The following is a 23,559-nucleotide window of genomic DNA, read 5'->3' on the forward strand; positions in this document are numbered from 1 at the left end:
ATAGAGAGTGAAGCCGGGAGCATAGGCATCACTCAGGTCCGGGTTTAGCCAGACATTAGCATACCCGCCGTTCATTGGTCCATTCGAGCGGCGGGAAAATTAAAGCAATGTCAGTGGCTAGGCTGCCGGACAATTCCCTTTAAAAGAGAGCTGCCTAGCAGAAGTTTTTCCAAGCCGCAAATAAAGAGCTGAAGTTACGTGCCTCTTCTTTCAACTCCCACACTTAACACTTGTATTAAATCTCCTTCTTGAAATCTTGTTTCCTTGATTGTGCCCTTTTGTGTCTCCTAAATAATGAAGTTTGGGGAGAGGGATTCATTTTTCAAACGAATTGCAAAAGGTCTAGCATCTTGCAGCTGTACTATCACAGTTCTCCCATATTATTGCCCGAGGACCTTTCTGGTCATCTGAGGATATAGCATTCAAGAAGCTTAGGCCTTTCCCGCTGGGAAATAAATAATTTCTATGAAGCTGTATGTAACATATTGTAATGGAATGTTTGACTGACTTTTGAGGATCAAGGTGAATAGAATAGAATGGAATAGAATTTTTTATTGGCCAAGTGTGATTGGACACATAAAGAATTTGTCTTGGTGCATATGCTCTCAGTGTACATAAAAGAAAAGATACCTTCATCAAGGTACAACATTTACAACACAAATGATGGTCAATATATCAATATAAATCGTAAGGATTACCAGCAACAAAGTTACAGTCATACAGTCATAAGTGGAAAGAGATTGGTGATGGGAACGATGAGAAGATTAATAGTAGTGCAGATTTAGTAAATAGTTTGACAGTGTTGAGGGAATTATTTGTTTAGTAGAGTGATGGCATTCGGGAAAAAACTGTTCTTGTGTCTAGAAGAGATACTGCCTAGGAAACAATCAGACAGGAGATGCAGGAACCCGCCCTCCCCTCTTGTCCCAGTGTTCAGAGAAATTGTCCAGAAAAAAATAGGAAAGACTTGCCTTAATGGAGCAAGCAATTAAAAGTGGTGGTGGAAAATGTAAACTTACAGACATCCACGATTCTGTTAAAGAAGCCTTACAATAAAGTAGAATTAGTTCATCTTGTTGCATTTCCTATCTGGTTTACCTGGAACATACAGACTTATACTTTGAAGGAGGAAGGCAAGGAGAAGCTACAATTATGTCCTGAGTCAAAAGAAACTTTACTTACCACTGTATTAAATTTTCCATATCTGCTGTTGTTGTGCACTTCATATTTCATTCAAAGGTTATTTGGAAAATTATGGTTTGCATACGATTAGTTTAATAATATCCAGTATGGACAAAGCATGCAATTTTAGTAACAAATGAATTTTCTTTTTGATAATCAAATACTGTGAACATATTTTATATAACAGTACTAGAATCCCAGAGGCATATATTCTGGCTTCTGTCTTGGCTTCCAAGCCCAACTTGGAGCTGAATTACTCTACGATATGAGTGACTGAAAGAACTGACCTACATCAAGAAAGGTCATACACTGCTGCTTATCACATGAGAAGAAAGAAATTAAAGAGTAATTTCTCTGCTGAAAGCAGTCAAAGTCTGTAACTATAGATAGACTATAAGAGCCATGGTGGTGCAGTGGTTAGATTGCAGTACTGCAGGCTACTTCTGCTGACGGCTGGCTGCCTGCAATTTGACAGTTCGAATCTCACTAGGCTCAAGGTTGACTCAGCCTTCCATCGTTCCAAGGTCATTAAAATGAGGACCCAGATTGTTGGGGACAATTTGCTGACGCTGTAAACGGTTTAGAGAGGGCTATAAAACACTGTGAAGCAGTATCTAAGTGCTACTGCTATAACAAGATGCTTGTAGTTGGATGTTACAAGGCCACTCAAATGTTGATCTTTTATCTTCCCATACTGTAATTCATGACTACATGTGAACATTAATTAAAAAAAACCCGCACAGTGTATTAATTACTGAGTGAAATTTTTGCTAGTGTTGTAGTTAATCTAAAAATGAATTGGCAGTAGATGAAATCAGATATCTTGGCCATTCAACCTTTCATCAGGAGAAAATATGCTTCATGGTAATTATTTGCAAATATCATTCTATAATTTCTACATTCTCCTTCCCATTTTCAGTTAAATTATTAGTCCCCACAGGTATTAATATTTTAATTCCCAGCCACCATGATTAAAGTCTCAATATTTTTTGAAGAGCAACAGAAGTATTCTGGGAATTATAATCTCAAAACATGTACAGAGCACCTGGCTGGATGAGAAAATTCTACAGAAGCCCTTCTCTGCTCCCCACATGAATTATTTCCTCAATTAATTATAGGTTCGCCCCAAGTTTCTTCTTCAACATGAATTATTTCCTCAATTAATTATAGGTTCACCCCAGTTTCTTCAAGCGAAGATGAATTCCTTTGTCAGAACGCAAGACAATCAGAGGCACTGGAACAGGCGGAGGCTTTGATAAATCAAGTGACAATTCAAATCGAAGCAAAGTCATAGCGAGAACCACTTTCATCTCATTCATTGCAAACTGCTGTCCAATGCAGTTTCTGAAAGGACAAGAAAGTTTGTTATCAAAGGTGCATCTATCTGGAAATTAATTCCCAAATTCCTAACCTTCTGGCATTTCCCTAAACTGGTATCTTACTATTGTCCTAGGACTCTCAACTCCCAAAATTTTCTGATAGTTAATTTATCTTGCCCAGAGTGTTCTTTGAAATATACTACTAGGCATGATAGCAACATTCTAAGATGCTTCTGGGAAGATGCTGTGGTCTTCTATATATAACTTATAGGTTACTTTTCCCATTTTTTAAAGACCTAGAAACCTTTTAGGTTGATATTCTGAGAAATTCTGCCAATAATAAAAAGGAGAATGGAAAACCCTGTATCACTTTTTCTACCACCATTTCTTCTGCCAGCAAAGGCAGTGAAAACAATAATTCTAAAAAGGAGAAGACACTTACTGCTACCATCTAGAAAGGCCTCTAAATATACCCACCTTTATATACTCTTTTTATACACACTTTTCTTTTTCCGCTTTAGTAATAAATATCAAAAGCAGGTCTTTAGAACCAAAAATTCTAAGGAAAGAATGCTCATCTCAGCACTAGTTGATTTTGTTCACCTACCAAAGAAATCTGCTCATAAGAATCACAATGTTGGCTTCATTCAGAGGTGGTATTCAGCAAGTTCTGACCAGTTCTGGCGAACCGGTGGCAGAAATTTTGAGTAGTTCGTAGAACCCGTAAATACCACCTCTGACTGGTCCCACCCCCATCTATTCTCTGCCTCCCAAGTCCCAGCTGATCAGGAGGAAATGGGAATGGAGATTTTACAGTATTCTCCCCCTAAAGTGGGGTGGGAATGGAGATTTTACAGTATCCTTGCTCTGCCATGCCCACCGAGCCACGCCCACCGAGCCATGCCACTCCCACCAAGCCACACCCACAGAACTAACTGGTAGTAAAACTTTTTGAATCTCACCACTGGCTTCCTTGTGTTTAGCTCAGTTTGGACAAGACACAGATAAAGACATTCTGGAGCAGGTTAATTATGCTTATATCTATATAATATAAACTTACCTTGGCCCAGCAGCAAACGGAAGAAAAGCATGAGAATTTCTGCCAGATAAGTTCTCAGGAGAAAACCTCAGTGGGTCAAACACCTAAAAACAAGAAAGGGGTTGTTTCAATAGGTGGTTACAAAAGAAATATCCAGTCATTTTAGTTGACCAAGTTATTAGAGAACATCCATTTCTATCAAGTACCATAAAAAGAGAAAATTAGGATCACTTTAGCCGGTCTTTGAAAACATTACAAAGCTGTCTTAAACTGAACTAGACCAGCAGTCCAACTTGTTCAGTGCAGTCTACTGTACAATTTTTCTTTCAGCTTTCAAGCAGGAGATTTTCCAGTTGGCATATGGAAATGCTACAGACTGAAACTGGGACCCTAACATGAAGTCTACTATTGCCGCTAATCTGGAAAAAAAAACATTTGCATTTTGCATTATTTTTATAGATTATGTTTTATATTAATCTTAAATGCCATTTAGAATTGACAATTGTGACAACTCTTGACTTTGTTCTAGTCAACCCAAAAGATGTGGCTCTCTTTTGGAGAAATTGCAATGTCACCAAATACTGTACCTCTGGATTATGCCATATACTGGGGTTCTTGTGGATAAGGTGAATGCTTATCACAACCCAGGTGCCTGTGAAACAATCAATATGGGAAAAGGAGTCATGTTAGATTGCATGCAATGAGATGGCAATAAAAGCTCTGTTAAACTCTGTGCTAGAAGTTTTGAGACTGAGCCAGTGACTGTAATACAGTACACAAATAGTAGGGACTTGACATTTCTTGAAGTTTCTGAACCAAAACAGTAGTTCCAGATAGTGTAATCATAGTATATCAGCATTTACACTATGTAATCTCATTTGGATAATCTAGAACAGGGGTCTGCAAACTTGACACTTTTAAGACTTGTGGACTTCAACTCCCAGAGTTCCTCAGCCAGCTCTGCAGACCCCTGGCCTAGAACGATAGAAGGACAGCAGGATTTCTTTTAATTGATTTGGATATCTCAATAGCTTTCAGTGACTTCAGCTACTGTCTTTCTAGTAAGGCTTCTCAACAAAACTAACATGAATTTTCTGCCAGGTCTTCTGGGACTATTATTCCAAATTCAGTTCCTAGTAGATAAAGATACTTCGATCTGTCCCAAAGTAAAGGTAAAGGTTCCCCTCGCACATATGTGCTAGTCATTCCTGACTCTATGGGACGGTGCTCATCTCTATTTCAAAGCCGAAGAGCCAGCACTGTCCGAAGACATCTCCGTGGTCATGTGGCTGGCATGACTAAATGCCAAAGGCACACGGAATGCTGTTACCTTCCCACCAAAGGTGGTCCCTATTTTTCTACTTGCATTTTTATTTGCTTTTGAAGTGCTAGGTTGGCAGAAGCTGGGACAAGTAACGGGAGCTCACCCTGTTACGCGGCACTAGGGATTTGAACCCCTGAACTACTGACCTTTCTGATCGACAAGCTCAGCATCTTAGCCACTGAGCCACCACGTCCTTTCAATCTGTCCTAAAGTCTACCCAATTCCCCGCCCCCCCTTGCTAGATACATTATTGGGAAGGAAAGGGACTGGTAGGCTCAACTGTGTCACATGATGTTTTGATTCATTTTAAGTTTTGTTAGTAAGCTAGCCTGAGTATTATAGAACTGAAATAGAGACTCCTAGCTAAATAATAAACAACTAAATTAGAAACAAGGTAGTTAGAGACAAATAGTATAAAGATGTTATGTGTTGCAATGTTGCAGCTAAAAAAGATCTATGGATATGAGAGTAGAATAAAATGATTTGAACCTTCAGGTAGAGTTTTCCCATCAAAAAATGTAACAGGTTTGGTTAATTCTCGGGACACTCCAGGTACCGGGGAATAAAGGCGGAGACTCTCTTTAATGCATAAGGTGCAGTAAGTCATCTTATTAAGATCATCCCTGCAATATGTTGAAACGAAGTACATCAATAGATTAATTACAAATCAGATAAGTTTTTTAAAGCCAATCCTAAGCATCCTCTGTACTAGTAGTTGTCATAGTAGTCCTGAGATTCGATGCCCTCAGTAATAAGAACACAATCACAGCAGCAGAACCAAGACCTAACAAAATGGGCACCCTTTTAACCCCTATAACCACCCAATACTTAACCACTATAGCTTGCCAATACTTAGCAATATCACTCACTGATATCCCACATCTATCCACTGAATAATGATACCTATAGGAAATCTCTCCAGTAAAATACTTACCACTCGATTGTGTCACGATCTCCCAGAATGGATTTTATCTCCTCTCTACATCTTTCCTGATGCTCTGGATTTTGTGCAAGGCAATACAGCAGCCAAGAGATCCCACTAGCCGTGGTGTCGTGACCTTCAAACATGAAAGTGTCCACTTCAGCACGTATCTCTTCATCAGATAATCCAATGCCATTTTCATCCTAAGGATTGAGAAACTTCTAGTGATAAGACTTTATCGAGGAATTCATTTTTTCACTAGATTCATACAAGACTCTAAGTAATAAATATATTTTGTTTCATTTTTGGCTTAAGAGTATTTTGTGATCCAGTTTTTCAGTTAAGAAGCTATGGCAGACTTGATATTCCTGATGAAATCAGGCATGGCATTGTGGTAAAGATTAGTGGCCACATGGCAAATTCAAGCCAGTGCTGTCTTTCCAGATAAAGGGGAGAACATGAGATAACCCATTTGCACTCCAGGCAGCTGTTCCTCATGAGTAGACTGCAGGAATGCTTTATTGTGGGTGGCTGAAATTCCCTGATTTTTATGAATTCTGATTGGCCAGGGAAAAAAATTGTTTGACCACTGGAGGGAGCTAAGAAAATAGCTAAAGTGGAGCACATTTTAGAGCAGTGGTTCTCAACCTTTATAGTGCTGCGACCCCTTTAATACAATTCCCCACGATGTGGAGACCCCTTTAATACAAATTCCCCACGATGTGGCGACCCTAACCGTAAAATTATTTTCGTTTTGAATTTATCGCGCCTGAAGCCGTATTGGCTAGCGATCCGAACTGCTTGCGATTGCCTTGAGGACAGAGGCATTAAAGCGGAGGCTCCTCCCCTATTAAGTTTATCGCGCCTGAAGCCAGATTAGGCTAGCGATTGGGAGTGATTGCAGCTGGCTTGAAAAGGAGACATCAGAGCAAAGATTTCTCTCTTTTTTAATTCATTGCGCCTGAATCCGAATTCGGCTAGCGATTTGAAGAGCCTGCAGCTGGCTTGTGGAGTCAACCATTGGAGCGCGATTCTTCGACTCGCAGGTATACTTCCCATATTTCCGATGGTCTTAGGCGACCACTGGCAAATCGTCATTCGACCCCCAATGGGGTCGCGACCCACAGGTTGAGAACCGCTGTTTTAGAGACATATTCAGTGGTGGGATTCAGCCAGTTTGCACCACTTCGGGAGAACTGGTTGTTAACTTTCTGAACAGTTTGGTGAGCTGGTTGTTGGAAGAAATCATTAGGGCAGAGAACTGGTTGTTAAATTATTTGAATCCCACCACTGGACATATTTGAAAATTATCTACGGAAAACTGTTCCTATTATAAATCAATTATGTTCTAAAATATAAATGAAATGATACTTTACAAAGATTAATAGGTACAAACAGAAATATATATAATTTCCTACAGCAAAGAAGGAAAAAAAGTAGAGATGGTTAGATTGATTGTTTCACTCAAAGAAAACAACATATCTAATTTTGTTTCCATTTGGAAATCGCTTCTGGATTTTGTGCATGGGGAAAAAAATGAAACTTCGATTCTGTTTTTTTCTGATTATATAGGTTTGTGTTCATAGACATGACTAGTAGTATTTATTATTGTGTAAAAGTAAAAAGTTGAGGCAGTAGTGGGAGCATCTTCTACTGTGCTGAAGAGAGTCAGAAATCAACTTTATTTTCTTTTTCCCCTTTACCCCACAATTTTTTTCTTTTCCCTCTTTCATTCATTAGTTTTCCATTATTTTCATTTTCTTTGTATTTTATATTCTGATAAGCTAATAAAAATTTCAGATAAAAAGCTTAAGCAGGTATAAGAAAGTTTCAAGACAATAAAATGGATAGTTTTTGTGTGAAAGTGCTTTTGAATAAACTGGAATTAAAATTGACAAATTGCACCTTTATGGGAATGTTCTTTTTCTTTACTATTAAAGAGTCAGGCAATTGTTGGACTTTAAAAAATAAAAGGCAAAACAAAGTTTAAAATGGAATTATACATAAAAGAGGTGTATATATTGCTAAGATGTATGAACTTCTCTTGAAATTTGAAATGGAAGAAGGAAAGAATATAAATTGGGCTAAAAATTTTGATTATAATATGCAGACGGAACAATAGGAAAATATAGATTCATGTCAGTTACTGTATTTTTCAGAGTATAAAATGCACCTTTTATCCCCCAAAAAGAGGGTAAAAATCTGGGTGCGTCTTATCCACTGAATGTAGCCCTGCCCAGCCCTGCCAAACAGAGATTTCAGAGACTGAAAGAAGCCTCTGAAAGAAGCTTCAGAAAAAAGCCTCAGAAATGAAGCTGCAGAAAAAAAGCCTCCAAACAGAGCTTCAGAAAAAAAGCCTCTGAAAGGCTTTTATCTAAAATAATATGGCAAGCAACAAAAGAAGAATCAGTAAAGGTTCTAACCAAACTATGCTAACAAATCTGGAGAATGACACAATAACCAACAGATCAGAAGTGGTTAATCTATATACCAATACCAAAGAAAGAAGATTGAACAGAGTATAAATAGTCCTTCTGAATAAAAGCCTCTGAAAGATGCTTCAGAAAAAAAGCCTCCAGACAGAGCTTTAGAAAAAAGCTTTTTTTCATGAAGCTCTGTTTCCGAGGCTTTCAGAGGCAGAAGAAAAAGTTTTTTCTGAAACTGAGTTTCAGAAGTTTCAGAGGCAGAAAAAAAAGCAAGGCACAAAGCTCATAACCAACGAATCTGTTGCTAAAATTCACCTCTGGGAACAGCTGATTGAGCATATTCCGGGTGGCCAATCCACCTGCCAATCAGCTTTTTTCTTATTTTCCTCCCCAAAAACTAAGGTGCGTCTTATATTCCGGTGCGTCTTATACTCCGAAAAATATGGTATCTTTGAGAGTTTCAAAACTTCATAGCATGAATTAGAATTGCAAGGTTCTTATTTGATTATATAAAGTCTACTGGTAGTAAAATCATTTAGAAATCATAGCCACAACTAGTATAATTAACTGACCAATGTTTTCCTCATTGCTAAACTTACTTTGGCACAAAGAAGAATGTCAAGAAAATCCAAATGCCTCTTCGCCTGGATCTTTTGAAGTTCTTCCTCAGCCTTCAAAGATTCCTTTCTTTCCTTGATTACTTTCTCTGTATTGGAAACATTTGATGTTAACAGCTCACCAATTCCAATGTTTAAGCTTGTTCATGGTAACTCCTTACACTGTAGGAAAATGCCAAACTGTACATTATGTTAACCTTGTAGGTTATGTTAACTTTTTTAATTAGCCATTTTTCTGGTTGTAATAGCACACCAATTGAGTGATTTCCTTGAGTACATTGCAAAATTTGAAAAAATGCACAGACTGAAATAGCAACATACTAATGAAATATAAAGTACATAGAAGCACTTAAAATGATGGATTGAACAAAAATCCTACTCTGCATGATTTCTTCTTAAACGGTTGTTTAAGATTGGCTTGTGGTTTTGTTCATTTTTTTTTTTACCTTCTAGAACACCCAAAACCAAAATCAAAGCATTCGGGGGAAAATACCTGTATGAAGGTGAGCAACTTGGCAGGCTTTCCGAAACCGAAATCCATGGGGACTGAACCAATATAGAAGATCACTCTGACCTACAATGTGGTGCATCCTGGCATATATCAAGAAGCAAAGCTCAAAGACAGCTTGAACGTAAGAATTTTCCCTAAAGGACAGCAGGAAAATCAAAGGATAAATTCAGGATTTTAAATATGAATACTATCACTACTTTATAGTCTTCAAACAATAGTACAGGTAGTCCTTGGCTTATAACCACAATGGAGCCCAAAATTTATGTTGCTAAGCCAGACATTTGTTAAATGAATTTTGCCCCATTTTATGACATTTCTAGCCACAGTTGTTAAGTGAATCACTGCAAGTATTAAGTTAGTAACAAGTTTGCTATGTGAATCTGGCTTCCCCATTGACTTTGCTTGTCAGAAAGTCGCCCATGACCCCAGTGCAACCGTCATAAATATGAGCCAATTGCCAAATTCTTAATTTTGATCACATAACAGTGTGGAAGCTGCAATGGTCATAATTGTGAAAAATGGTCATAAGTCGCTTCCTTCAATGCCGTTGTAACTTCAAATGGTCATTAAATGAACTGCTGTACGTCGAGGCCTGCATGTATTGAAATAACTCAGTGAAGCTTACTTCTGATTTTACATAAAATTACATCATAAACCATTACATTTATTTTATGTTATTAAAGCTTTCATTTAGCTATCTGGACAATAGGTAAAGGTAAAGGTTCCCCTCACACATACAGTATGTGCTAGTTGTTCCTGATTCTAGGGGGCGATGCTCATTGCCGTTTCAAAGCTGAAAAGCCAATGCTGTCCGAAGACGTCTCCATGGTCATGTGGCCGGCATAACTAAACACCGAAGGTGCACGGAACGCTGTTACCTTTCCACCAAAGGTGGTCCCTATTTTTCTATTTGCATTTTTTATGTGTTTTCGAACTGCTAGGTTGGCAGAAGCTGGGACAAGTAATGGGAACTCACTCCATATGCAGTGCTTGGGATTCGAACCACCAAACTGCCAACCTTTCTGATCGACAAGCTCAGCGTCTTAGCCACTGAGCCACTGCATCCCTTGGACAATAGTCAGTGGTAAATATTTAACAACCAACTCTGTTGTTGCCATCTTGCCACTAGCCACTGAACAGTCTGCTAAGCGCTGTGCTGCTCTGCTCTCAATCATGTCAGAAAATTCCAGAAATTTAACAATTAGTTCTCATGAGCCAATACAAGCGGGATGCAGGACACCACTGGTAATAATGCTGTAATGTATTATAGACAACACAAGATCCATCTATTAATACTTCAGGAATGTGATTTAAAAGCAATTCTGACTATTTATTAACTAATACGGTATAAATTCCTTGGGCGTTTTATTGTTATCCAGCCCATCTAAACCAGGGAGTGATTACTCTACACAATAGGCTGGAAATAAATGTCAACTCCTGGTTTGAAAGTCCATTGCCAAACTCTGACAGAAAATCACTGAGCCCTGAAAGCAAAATTTTCCACTGATTTCTGAAAATGGGAGTGGAATAGAAAAGAAACAAAGTTTGTTAAGTTTCTTAATGTGCTTATGGTCATCTCATCCTATTTTTTTTAAAAATACCTCCACCCCATCACCAAAAACAAGTGTTGGGAAAGTAGCTCTGACCTCTAGCATGACACTATTATTTTGCCCGATTTCAGCCTCATCAGCCAAAAATTATAGGGAATGAGTCCTTAGTTCTAAAACATTTGATTATGTATAAATTGTGCCTTTAAGTCAGTGTGGACTCCTAGAGACTGCCTGGACAAAACTCTGCAGTTTTCTAGGAAATGTTTTTTTGGAGATGGTTTACCATTGCCTACTTCCTAGGGTTAAGAGGGAATATGTGGCACAAGGTCATCCAAATTGAATTTGTGCTGAAGGCACTAGACTAGAACTCAGTCTCCTGGTTTGAAGCCTAATGCCTTAACCACGATACCAAACTAACTCTCTAAACCTTGATTACTCATTGCATTGAAATGATGTATAATGTATACAAACAATGAGGCCAAAAATGGTTCTTTTCAGGGACTTAACTACAATTTTTATTTGACTCCAAAAGAGCAACTGATGCATACTAAATAAAGAGGACAGTCATGAAATGTGTAAGTTGTGATTCTATATATGTGGGAGGGTAAGTAGTTACAGAATACAAGGATGCTATGTTTTATAATAGGATCACTTGGATCCCATTAAGTCATTACTGAATATGTTACTAAACAAAGAAAGGAGATTTTTTTAAAAGAAAAGCAATACCAACTTGTACATTTGACAGTTGCTGTTATAACCAAAGGCACATTTCATGATGCTATCAAGTGTCATCAAGCTCACATGTTCAAAGAGTTCCACTGATTTCTCCTTCATGATCAGTTGTTCCCATTTATCCTAAATCAACAGAAGGAAAATGAAATATTTCTGTTATGTTATGTTGGACCCCTTAAAACAGGGGTGTCAAACTGGCGGACCGTGGGCCAGATGCATCACACACAGGCCACGCCCACCCTGGTTCTGCAAAGGCAAAACAGTTGAAATACGTCACATGATGTCACATGATGCAATCGAGTTCAACACCCTTGCCTTAAAACAAGCAAAGCTAAATTATTGTATAGCATAGTCTATAAATCGTTCTACTCTAATGTATAGCAGAATGATCTCTCCATTTTCTCAAGTAATTATTTTTCTGGGACATTCATTACTTTTCATTTCTGACTCTCTAATGCAATGTTTCCCAACCTTGGCAACTTTAAGGTGGGAGACTTCAGCCTCCAGAATTCTGCAGCCAAACACACATGCATATGCACACACCATTCCAGCTGCCAATAAACAGAAAAACTATTAATAAATCAATTATTAACACTTACCAACATCACTTTCGTAGAGTCTGCAATCAGGGGCACATATGGCTTTAATACATTAAAGTGGAAGCCTGGAGTTAGCAATTTTCGATGTTGTGCCCATTTGGGTCCATGCAAGACCAATAAACCTTTCCCTAAAGGAAACAGATACTTCCAATCAAATAAGAACACAAGAGGAAGAAGGCATATTATATAAGTTTGGCACCTTGCGTTACTTATAATAAAGGGGAGATGAAAAAAAATCTAATAAAAAATAAACAGTACAAAATCTTGTTACATTTAGGTAATCTCCTATAGTTTACAGCAGCAATGAAACTTCATTTCCATAAAAGTTTTCATAACTATTTCATTTCTTTTGAACCAGGTAAGTGGTATGCACCTGATGTACATACAAAGAAATAAAAGAAAACAGAGATTTCAAACTTCATTACAACTGAGTCTATAGTAAGAACATTTACTATAACCATAAACCAAGATACATTACGTAATGTGGGTATCAAAGTTCTTATTGTGTCTCTTTCTGTGACTCCTGTTTACGTTTCTACTTTATTTGGGAGCTGATTGGTTAACCTGAGAATTCTTGAAAAGTATTTTCTTCAGATTTATTTTTTGCCTTAGAAATGTTTTATCCTTTGTTTGTTTCTTCACGGGACATTTTCAAACAAATGTCATTTTCAAACAAATCAAAGTGCTGGGTAGATATTTGCCAGGTGTGGTTTAATGGATTCCAACAATGAGCAGAGAGTTGGACTAGATGGCCTATTTGTCTCCTAATGTATACATTCTATGATCACTATACAAATTTGTCTACTTTCGTTGCATTGCATCAGAAATATTGTACAGCATAATAATTAAAACTTGAAATGCAGAATTGTGCCCTAATGGCTCATCCACACAGCCATGTTGATGTATCTTTTCTCCGTGTTGTCTTTGCAGACTGATTCATCAAGAGAGACTGAGGATCATGAAAGGCAAAGTTCTTTTGGAAAAAAACTCTTTTGCAAAAACCAGTACTTAAAATGTCAATTGAGATTCTTAATCATCCAGGTCATAGTTGTCCCAAAGGTGCTGTTTCCAAAAGGCAACTCGAGTTTCTTGGGTTTTCTCTTTGAAAACATTTCACTTCTCATCCAAGAAGCTTCTTCAGTTTCAGCTTCTTCTGCCCTTTGAAAAAAGCACCTTTGGGACAGGACTTAAGATCATTATCATCAGCTTCATGCTTCCATGGTGAGCATTAAATATACGGATTGGTAAGAAGAGGAGTAGGCAGGTAAGACAAGTATTAAGAACCAAACCATTGGATGTTCCTCCCATGATCAATATCTTTTTGCTAGGAGACCCCTAACCCTGGGACCAGATGCCAGGGGGTGGCACTGAAGATTTCTCCTCCTTCAACATCTCCATGGGTACTTTTGATGCTTTCTCAAAGAAAATGGTACTTTTATCGATTTTAATTCCAGGATTTCAGTAGTCAGTAGATGAATGAATTATGTACAAGTTAGCAGGATAAATAAATAGTCTGTGGCACCTGCAAGGATGTTTGTGTCTGAACTAGCACAATGGGCAGACTGAAGTGCAGTGCAAACATGGCCCTTTCTGAATATGTATCCAATTTTCTGTCCAACAACCTGATGGTTTTTGACTTCCTTTAAATGGCACTCCAAGTATACATTGCCCATAAAAATCAATGGGGAAAAAACCTACCAACCCAGAGGGTTTTTTTTTTACTCACAAATAAAAGTCTTGCTAAAATCAAAGCGTCTATGAGACTCTCAATTTCTAATGTGAATTATTTCTTTATTTACTTACACAGCTACTTCCAATAATTCTCTAAACATCTCTTGACCCTATTCAACTCCTTTGTAAATCATGGGGATCCTGGAAGCGATAGGACAATAATACAATAGTAATACTGAAATAAATACTGATACAACCTATTTGGAATTTTATTACTGGAGAATGCTTAATACATTTCATGTATATTTTTCAGAAATCATTATATTAAATAGCATATAGACTCAGTTCTCTATCATAACATATTTTGTCTGTTTATTTCATATAATCAATACACATTTCCAGAGACGTGGATGCAAGCAGAAATTAAAATAAGCAAACAAAATAAAAGCAAAGATTGTCTTTCTTTAGTTATGAAATAGCTATGACAAAACTTAGACAATGCAGAACTCCTAAGGAAGAGTCTTTAGAATAAAATTATAAACAATTTTATCTGTGCTAACTGATCTTCATCATGGAGAACTTGAATATACATACCAATCCATGGGACTATGTTCCGATAACTAAAATTATCTTTTGGTTCTAAAAGAAGAGAAAAAAGAAGAAAAATTCTATAGATTAATTAATTACACTAGGCTGTGATTAGAGAAACATACATAAATTTCTGAGAAAAATATCTACTAACCTAAAGAAATAAAAACTAGATAATTTGTGGTTTTGTTTATGGATAAAGAACTCATAAAGAATATTATACATTAAAATACAGCAATAATATATAGATATCCTTACTTTGCATTTCTAATGCTAACACATAACAGAATGACTCCCCTTCTTTCCCCAGTAATTTTCAGGGTGTTCCTCAGATTAAAATAACTTTCTCAAAATATACTCCATCCCTTTCTAGACAGTATCAAATAATGCTTATGTTCTCTTGTGAATGTAAAAGTAAAAAGTAAAAACTGAAACAACTACCTTACAAACTACCCCTCTACTTGAGAAAAACTTGGACTCCTCTGCTACATAAATTATTTTCCCTACTTTTTATAAATACTCTATACATTCCAGGTGGCTGGAATAAAACTTTGGGAAATTATTACTTAAATTACAAAGACAAAAGGAATCCATATTCCCAAATTACTAAGTAACCTTTTACTATATTTACTAACAGCACAGTATCAGCAGTAGAATCCTTCAAGTTTTTGGGTTTTATAATTTTTCAGGATTTGAAATGGACACCTAACGTTAGAACCATCATCAAAAAGGCACAACAAAGAATGTTCTTCCTGTGTCAATTTAGGAAGTTCAGACTGCCCCAAGAGCTCTTGATACAGTTTTACAGAGGAATTATTGAGTTTGTACTTTGATAAGTGTCTGGATTGGTACAGCAACTAAATAGGACAGGCACAGATTCCAATGGATAATTAGGAAAGAAAAAAACTAGATAATTTGTGGTTTTGTTTATGGATAAAGAACTCATAAAGAATATTATACATTAAAATACAGCAATAATATATAGATATCCTTACTTTGCATTTCTAATGCTAACACATAACAGAATGACTCCCCTTCTTTCCCCAGTAATTTTCAGGGTGTTCCTCAGATTAAAATAACTTTCTCAAAATATACTCCATCCCTTTCTAGACAGTATCAAATAATGCTTATGTTCTCTTGTGAATGTAAAAGTAAAAAGTAAAAACTGAAACAACTACCTTACAAACTACCCCTCTACTTGAGAAAAACTTGGACTCCTCTGCTACATAAATTATTTTCCCTACTTTTTATAAATACTCTATACATTCCAGGTGGCTGGAATAAAACTTTGGGAAATTATTACTTAAATTACAAAGACAAAAGGAATCCATATTCCCAAATTACTAAGTAACCTTTTACTATATTTACTAACAGCACAGTATCAGCAGTAGAATCCTTCAAGTTTTTGGGTTTTATAATTTTTCAGGATTTGAAATGAACACCTAACGTTAGAACCATCATCAAAAAGGCACAACAAAGAATGTTCTTCCTGTGTCAATTTAGGAAGTTCAGACTGCCCCAAGAGCTCTTGATACAGTTTTACAGAGGAATTATTGAGTTTGTACTTTGATAAGTGTCTGGATTGGTACAGCAACTAAATAGGACAGGCACAGATTCCAATGGATAATTAGGAAAAGAAAAAAAACAACGATTGCAACCATAGTGCCTTCCCCAGAAGACCTGTGTATTGTGTGGGTCAAAAGGAGCTTTGAGAAAATAACTAAAGACCCCTCACATCCTGGACATAAAACTGTTTCAAATCCTCCTCTTGCTAACAGGACATTACATGCCAAAAAAACTAGACACAGGTACAGTTTTTTCCCCTTCTGTCATCACTCTGCTGAACGTGTACTCCTCATAATTCTGTCTTATGTCTAAGTATATTCACCCCTGTTGTATGGATGTATTATTATTATTAGTAGTAGTATTAGTAGTAGTATTATTAGTATTATTAGTAGTATTATCATCACCACTCATCTTTTCTACTACCCCTTCTTATTGGTATGATGATGATGATGATGATGATGATTTTGTTGCTCTACATGGACACTGAGAACTTCTGCACTAGAAACAAATTCCTTTTGTGTCTAATCACCCTTGGGCAAATTTCCTTTCCTTTCCTTTCCTATCCTATCCTGTCCTGTCCTGTCCTGTCCTGTCCTGTCCCGTCCCGTCCCGTCCCATCCCATCCCTATAGTGGAAGCTCCCAGTAAGCCCTCGGACCTGGCACATAGATACAATCTTGGGACGGCGATGCCTAATATTGCTATGCTATGTTTTATTGTTACGCTTTGCTATGCTTTAGTGGATTTTATACATGATAAACCAGCATTTCAAATGCCAGAAGCCTATCAGAATGCATAAACATTACAATTTATCCAGATTCAGAGTGGCCTATCAGTATGCCTTGACCATTTTGTACCAGATGCAACTTGCAACATAACTCCAAAAACCATCCTGTACAGAATACGTTACAATAGTCCAAGGAAGTGGTGCTCAAGGTATAAGTTATGATCACCCGGAACACTTTTTCAGAAACAGCTAGGCCACACTCAGTCTTCCTTCAAGTGTTCTTTTCTTACATTCATGCCAGGTATAGGAAAAATCTGGCAATGTGAAGATAGACCAAGTGCCAGGTCCAAGTCCACTGTAAGAGCCATCCAAAAATAATGCTGTGAAAATTAGGAGATCATCAGGACATCTGGTCAGTGAGATGAAATTATATAGATCAAAACCATTTTACATTTCTGTCTCATAACCTGCTGTAGCACATAGTAATCCAGCAAATAAAATAAGAAAGGACCTCACTCGGCACTGTCAGTTACTGGTACATATCTGTTCAGTCTTTTCATCCAAGAAAACATACAGGTTGGAGGAACTGCCATTACTTTGACTTCTTTGCTTACTCAGTAGCCTGAAAGAAAGGAAGGCCAGCCTGCAATCTATCGTTCTTTTCCTGTATCCCATTTAATAGCAATAGCAATAGCACTTACTTATACCGCTTCATAGTACTTTTACAGCCCTCTGTAACCGGTTTACAGAGTCAGCAAGCATATTGCCCCCAACAATCTGGGTCCTCATTTTACTCACTTCAGAAGGATGGAAGGCTGAGTCAACCTTTAACCCAGCGGTTCTCAACCTGTGGGTCGGGACCCTGTTGGGGGTCGAATGACGATTTGCCAGGGGTCGCCTAAGACCATCGGAAAGATGGGAAGTACACTTGCGAGTCAAAGAATCACGCTCCAATGGTTGACTCCACAAGCCAGCTGCAGGCTCTTCAAATCGCTAGCCAAATTCGGCTTCAGGCATGATGAATTAAAAAAGAGAGAAATCTTTGCTCTGATGTCTCCCTCTCAAGCCAGCTGCAATCACTCCCAATCGCTAGCCTAATCTGGCTTCAGGTGCAATAAACTTAATAGGGGAGGAGTCTCCGCTTTAATGCCTGCGTCCTCAAGGCAATTGCAAGCAGTTCAGATCGCTAGCCAATATGGCTTCAGGCACAATAAATTCAAAACGAAAATAATTTTATGGTTGGGGTCGCCACATCGTGGGGAATTGTATTAAAGGGGTCGCAGCACTATAAAGGTTGAGAACCACTGCTTTAACCAGTGAGATTTGAACTGCAGCTAACAGTCAGCTAAAGTAACCTGCAGTACTGCATTCTAACCACTGCACCACCTCAGCTCTAATATCCCCTTGCCAGTTATTACTTCTATATTAGCCAGGCCATTGGTATGTATGTAAAACAATTTGTCAGCTTAGAGAATATGTTATTTGAGTAGATAAACATGAATGCAAATCTTCTATGAAAAACTGCATAATACCATATTTGTGGTTTTTCTTTTTCTTACGGACAGATAATTGGAGATGACATTTGTGTATGCAAGTTACAACTGTACCACAATCAACAGTGGTTGGAGAACCTTGGAGTCATAAATTTGTTTTGGAATATACTTCGCTTGTTACTGACCGGTTAATGTACATCTGCAATCAAGTATTAATTACAACAACTAATGAATTATGACTGTTGTGTCTCTTACCCGTTCGAGCAAGTATTGGTTTTGCATAATCAGGATGTATGATATTCAAAAGTGCAGTGAACCTGCCAAACCACAGAGGAAAGGCAAATGGATACAGACAACTCCATTTCTCTGTTTTTCTGTAAACTGCAGAAACAGATGAAAACTGCATTGTGCAAGATAAAGAAGAAAACAAGAAAAGGTGATATTTGGTAAAATATTTTAATGAGCTATTTGGTGTTTTAAATTTATTTTTTCAGGCCAAAGGCTTCCCTTAGCCTTTAAGTAGCATATCTGGAGCCCCTCCCCTAAAAGCAGATAGAGCCAGGACAAAAAAATGTCTGAAGCCAAATAAAACAAAATATTTACATTTAATTTCATTAATGAAATGTGAAATGAACAAAAAGACAGTTGTCATTATTGTACTCTGTGTTACATAATTTCTCTTTCCATCACACTAAACATTAGAATTCAGTTGCGACTTCTGGAAAAGACAGATCTCAACTGAGCCTTTTAGGGTCTCGTGCATCTTGGAAACTTAGTTTCTGCCATTTTAGGTCACTTTTTGGCTGAGAATGTAAGATATTACTGTGTTTCCCCCAAAATAAGACCCTGTCTTATATTTTTTTGAACCTTGAAATAAGCGCTTGGCCTTATTGCCGTGCACTCAAAAGCTCGATTGGGCTTATTATCAGGGGATGTCTTGTTTTGGGGGAAAAAGGGTACTTATATGTCAATCCAGCATAATACATGATCTGAAACAAAACTGACAAAACTGAAAAATCTTGCTGCATGCTGAAAATATCTGGAGCTCTGTGCAATTGGCTGAACAAATATACAAACTGGGTCTGCAAATCAAATTAGCCCCAGATCAAAGTAAATAAGGTTAAGGTTCAGAGCAGTGGGTGAATGTAGCCAGAGAGGAGGTACTCAACCTTTTGCTCCTGATCAAAATATGAAGAAAGTTTCCGATTACAGATATAGTGATAGCAATTTCTCGTTCCTGCACTTCAGATTTTGCTGATCACAAATGGAGTCCAAAGGAATATAGGCAATCCATTTTAATTTTTTATTTGAAAACTAAGTGTCCAGAACACTAGGAGCAGAAAAAAAGGTTTTATTGTCATCCACCCTGTGATGAGAAACTGGGCTGTGATACTTACTTTCTATGAATAGTTGTAGGGAGGCTGGAAAAGAAATGAGGGCAGACATAAACAAGTATAAACATGCCTTTAGCCCAAGACTATAGAAATATGGCAGAAGTCTTCTAAGATCATTCAAAGAGACTCTGCCTTAATGAACTCCCTATATATGAGGTTGAGGGATTTCAATTACATTTTCCAAGATTCCATATTTACCCCATTAAGATATCCTAGTGAAATCTGTGTCGCTGTTCTTGCTTCACTGATTCTGCCAAAATTGGTACATTTGGCAAAATGAGGTTTGTTTCATTTTGGGTTTATGCACTGGATGAATATTTCTCTTATGAATTATAATTTAAGGTTTTGATTGATTATATGCCATGAAGCTGGTATCAACTCTTAGTGACCACACAAATGAATTTTCTCCATTTCTTGATTGCAAGGTAAGTGCAGGAAAGATGTTACTGGTGGGTAACTGTTAACTGACACAATGTCATCCAGGGAGTATTATGATTCAAAATTGATTTGTATGATGAACTTCAAACTTGCATATAACATTAAAGTTCTGTCAACAAGGCAATATAGCTGTGCAAACCTTGGCTGCATATTGTGCAACTACACAAGGAACATGAATCATAAATTATATTAAATGGGTTGTGGATGAACAAGAAGGAAAACAACATTAACAAAATAGTGCACTTCCTGTTTATTATACCTCCCTCTCTAGAATTCTTAATATGACCATAAATCTATATGGCCATGATAGATAATCAGAAAGGATTCAAGTCCTACCTTCCCTGCCATGAAGATGGCTTACTATCTGTTTTTAAGGACATGATCTCAAGATATCACCTCCATCTCACCCCAACTCCCTACAGTGGCTGCCTGTAGATGTGTTTGTTATCCTGATTTGCAGGTCAGGTTTTCCTTCTACTCCCTAATATACTTTCCTACAGGGACAATCTACAGCCATCATGGAGGCACAGCTGGGGAACTGGTCACTTTTAACTGGCCCATCAAGAGTGCTGTGGGAATGCTTCCTTCCCTATCTGACAGTTGGGCACTGCCTTCCATGACCTGTTCGGTGCCATGACTGTGGGTTAATTGTAGGTCATGAGAGTTTTACCTTTGCACAATCTTTATCCAACTTTTGGCTTAGCTGTAAGCCACGGGTCTCCAATCTTGGCAACTTAAGACTTGTGGACTTCAGCTCCCAGAATTCCACAACTCTTAAAGTTGCCAAGATTGGAGACCCCTGCTCTAAGCAATAACCATCCTTACTTTTCCAATTGCCTTTCTCATTAATTTAAGTACTGTAAAACACATGCCCTCAGTGCACTAGGAAGAAACAACAGAAGTTTAATAAATCATGTTCTTGTTAGACAATATGAACAATATCAGATTTATAATATCTAAACTTCAGCCCCTAAAACATCCCTGGATCTCCACTGGAATTGGCCAAGAAATCTGATGTGCTCCTGCCTATGCAGATAATCCTTGACTTACAACCATAATTGAGCCTAACATTTCTGTTGCTAAGTGAAACATTTGTTAAGTGAGTTTTGCCCCGTTGTACAAGCTTTCTTGCCACAGTTAAGTGAATCACTGCACTTGTTAAGCTAATAACACAGTTAAGTGAATCTGGCTTCCCCATTGAGTTTGCCTATAAGAAGGTCACAAAAGGTGATCACGTGATCCCAGGACACTGCAATCATCATAAATATGAGTCAGTTGCCAAGTTTCTGAATTTTGGTCACGTGGCCATGGAGGTTGCTGTAACAAAGTGTGAATACAGTCATAAGTCACTTTTTTCAGTACCGTTGGAACTTTCAATGGTCACTAAGTAAACTGTTGTAAGTTGAGGACCCACCTGTAATGGGGTCATAAGATAGAAGTACTACAAATTTTCATCTCTCTCTCTCACACACACACACACACACACACACACACACACACACTTAAAAGGGAACAAACCTTCCCAGCCTCCCAGCCTCCCTTACCTCAAGTATATGACCATAAAGCCAATGGGGAGGGGGACCGGCAAAACTGTTCAAAGCTTTCAGCAGCGCCTGTCTACGGCGATGCAACTGGATGATTTTGATCAGCACGTAGGTCAAGCAAAACACGGCAACCAGGTGCCAAACCCGGGAAAGGTCCATCGCAAAGTAAAAGGCGGCTCGGGAGGAAGAGCTGGCCGTCCGGGTGACAAAATGGCTTTTTTCCAAAGAGAGAAAGCTACGAGGAGCGATGCTTGTTGTGGACGCTTTACGGTCTCGATGAAAAGTTGGCAAAGGAGAGAAAGGACATGGCAACGGTTCCGAAGCCGCACGCGCTGCTTCTTCGGGAATCTGGAGTTTTCCAGTGGAGCTTGAATGTGCGGAGAGGCAGGTTTCGGCCCCTAAAAGGGATTACGAAAGAAAAGCTCAGGGCGCGTCTTCCGTGCAGAGAGGTGTCTTTGCAATAGCAACTAGAGGAGAGGGGAAGCCTCAGGGAGAATTACGTCATCTTATTCAACCCGTCTTCAAAGCCAACCCGGAGAGAACAACTGTGAATAGTAGAGCCACTTCACTTCTGCATCCTTTCTCCCACCCATTGATCTATCAGGGCTATGACGCGAAGACCGCAGTCCCTAAACAAGTCTGTAAAACAGTACTTTGAAGTTTTGTTAATATATATTATATCACCATGAAGAAACAAGGACTCTTAGTCCCTTTTGTTTATTCAATTTTTTTCCCCAGCCTGCAGGTAAATTTCACTCACCAATCGATTATATACACTTATTTCACTGTTTCATGCTTCCACCCTATCTCCCAGCAAATGGGTTAGGGTGGAAATTATCAAATAATAACTTGATTTCTGAAGGCAAGCCATTCCACTGGTTAATTGTCCTCACTGTTAGGAAATTTCGCCTTAATTCTAGATTGCTTCTCTTTTGATTAGTTTCAACCATTGTTTCTTGTCCTGTCCTCTGCTGCTTTGTAGAATTGTAGTCCTTGTAGTTTCCCTAGTAGAATAGAATAGAATAGAATTTTTTATTGGCCAAGTGTGATTGGACACATAAGGAATTTGTCTTGGTGCATATGTTCTCAGTGTAGTTATACAGTACTAATTAGGTTGTAGATTTTTGAGATTAATCATAGAAGCCACAGCTTTATTAAGGCAATACACGTTTTCCAGATACAAAGCTTCAACAAGCGGTTACAAAGGGAAATGGGAAAAGGAGGGAAAATGTGGCTGATGTTTGAACTACATTCTCATCAGTTTATACGCTTTATTTTATTTATTTTGTCAAGCATGTATTTTATGACAGATACAAGTGTAAACATAATTATAAATACATGTAAAGGATACAAATAAAAGAAAACATTAGGACAGGGACGGTAGGCACACTGGTACACTTTTGCATCCCCTTTGATTTGATGCAGTAATTAAAAAAGCCACAATATCCTCACTATCCATCCCCTTTTCTGAATTTTCAACCATGTTGTTTGGGGAGTTCGGGTGAATTCAGAAGTTTGTAACTACATTATAAGCCTTTTTTGGGGGGGGTCTATTTTCTCTATGCTGTTTGACCTTTTTTTCCTCCCCCCTCTAGTCAGCATGTCTTTCCCCCCCCCCCACTCTTAAGTAATTAATGACATTTGATCCAACGGGATTTCATCAAGAAGATCTATTTATTCATCTTTGCAAGTGGAGTGTCATTCTAATTCAGGGATTTCCAACCTTGGGTAACTTTAAGCCTGGAGGACTTCAATTCCCAGAATGCCACAGCCAGTTTTGCTGCCTAGGGAATTCTGGGAGTTGAAGTCCGCCAGGCTTAAAGTTGCCAAGGTTGGAGACCCCCGTTCTAATTTATCCCATTTCTCTCTCTATTAGTCCTGGCCCCTTTAATTGGTTAATTTATTTACACTCCTCGCT

General features: G+C 38.1%; 1 protein-coding gene across 2 annotated transcripts; it reads right to left on the minus strand.

The window, feature by feature from the left end:
* Window positions 1–532: 532 nt before the first annotated feature.
* Window positions 533–22,042, minus strand: LOC131194213 (cytochrome P450 4B1-like). 2 transcript variants are annotated; one of them, XM_058174946.1, is made up of 12 exons: window positions 21,642–22,042; window positions 18,521–18,665; window positions 14,487–14,531; window positions 12,222–12,349; window positions 11,621–11,745; window positions 9,323–9,474; window positions 8,812–8,918; window positions 5,799–5,989; window positions 5,354–5,487; window positions 4,128–4,192; window positions 3,562–3,644; window positions 533–2,526 (listed from the first exon to the last, which is right to left on the minus strand). In XM_058174946.1, exons 1-12 carry the CDS (start codon window positions 21,798–21,800, stop codon window positions 2,355–2,357), a joined length of 1,506 nt encoding a protein of 501 aa, XP_058030929.1. In that variant the 5' UTR covers window positions 21,801–22,042; the 3' UTR covers window positions 533–2,354. The 2 variants fall into 2 exon arrangements, with proteins under 2 accessions (XP_058030929.1, XP_058030928.1); XM_058174945.1 differs by having other exon boundaries at window positions 11,627–11,745; window positions 21,642–21,872.
* Between the last annotated feature and the right edge of the window lie 1,517 nt (window positions 22,043–23,559).

This window comes from Ahaetulla prasina, chromosome 3 (assembly GCF_028640845.1).
Source record: "Ahaetulla prasina isolate Xishuangbanna chromosome 3, ASM2864084v1, whole genome shotgun sequence".
Classification (NCBI taxonomy): Eukaryota; Metazoa; Chordata; class Lepidosauria; order Squamata; family Colubridae; genus Ahaetulla; species Ahaetulla prasina.

Excerpts from the sequence above, each read along its gene's own strand:
- LOC131194213 (XM_058174946.1), bottom strand. The coding sequence starts at position 21,800 with ATGGACCTTTCCCGGGTTTGGCACCTGGTTGCCGTGTTTTGCTTGACC. Across the intron at positions 5,488-5,798 it reads GATCGTGACACAATCGAGTG|GGATGATCTTAATAAGATGA; the intron begins GTAAGTATTTTA and ends AACATATTGCAG. Across the intron at positions 3,645-4,127 it reads GTATATGGCATAATCCAGAG|GTGTTTGACCCACTGAGGTT; the intron begins GTACAGTATTTG and ends TCTTGTTTTTAG.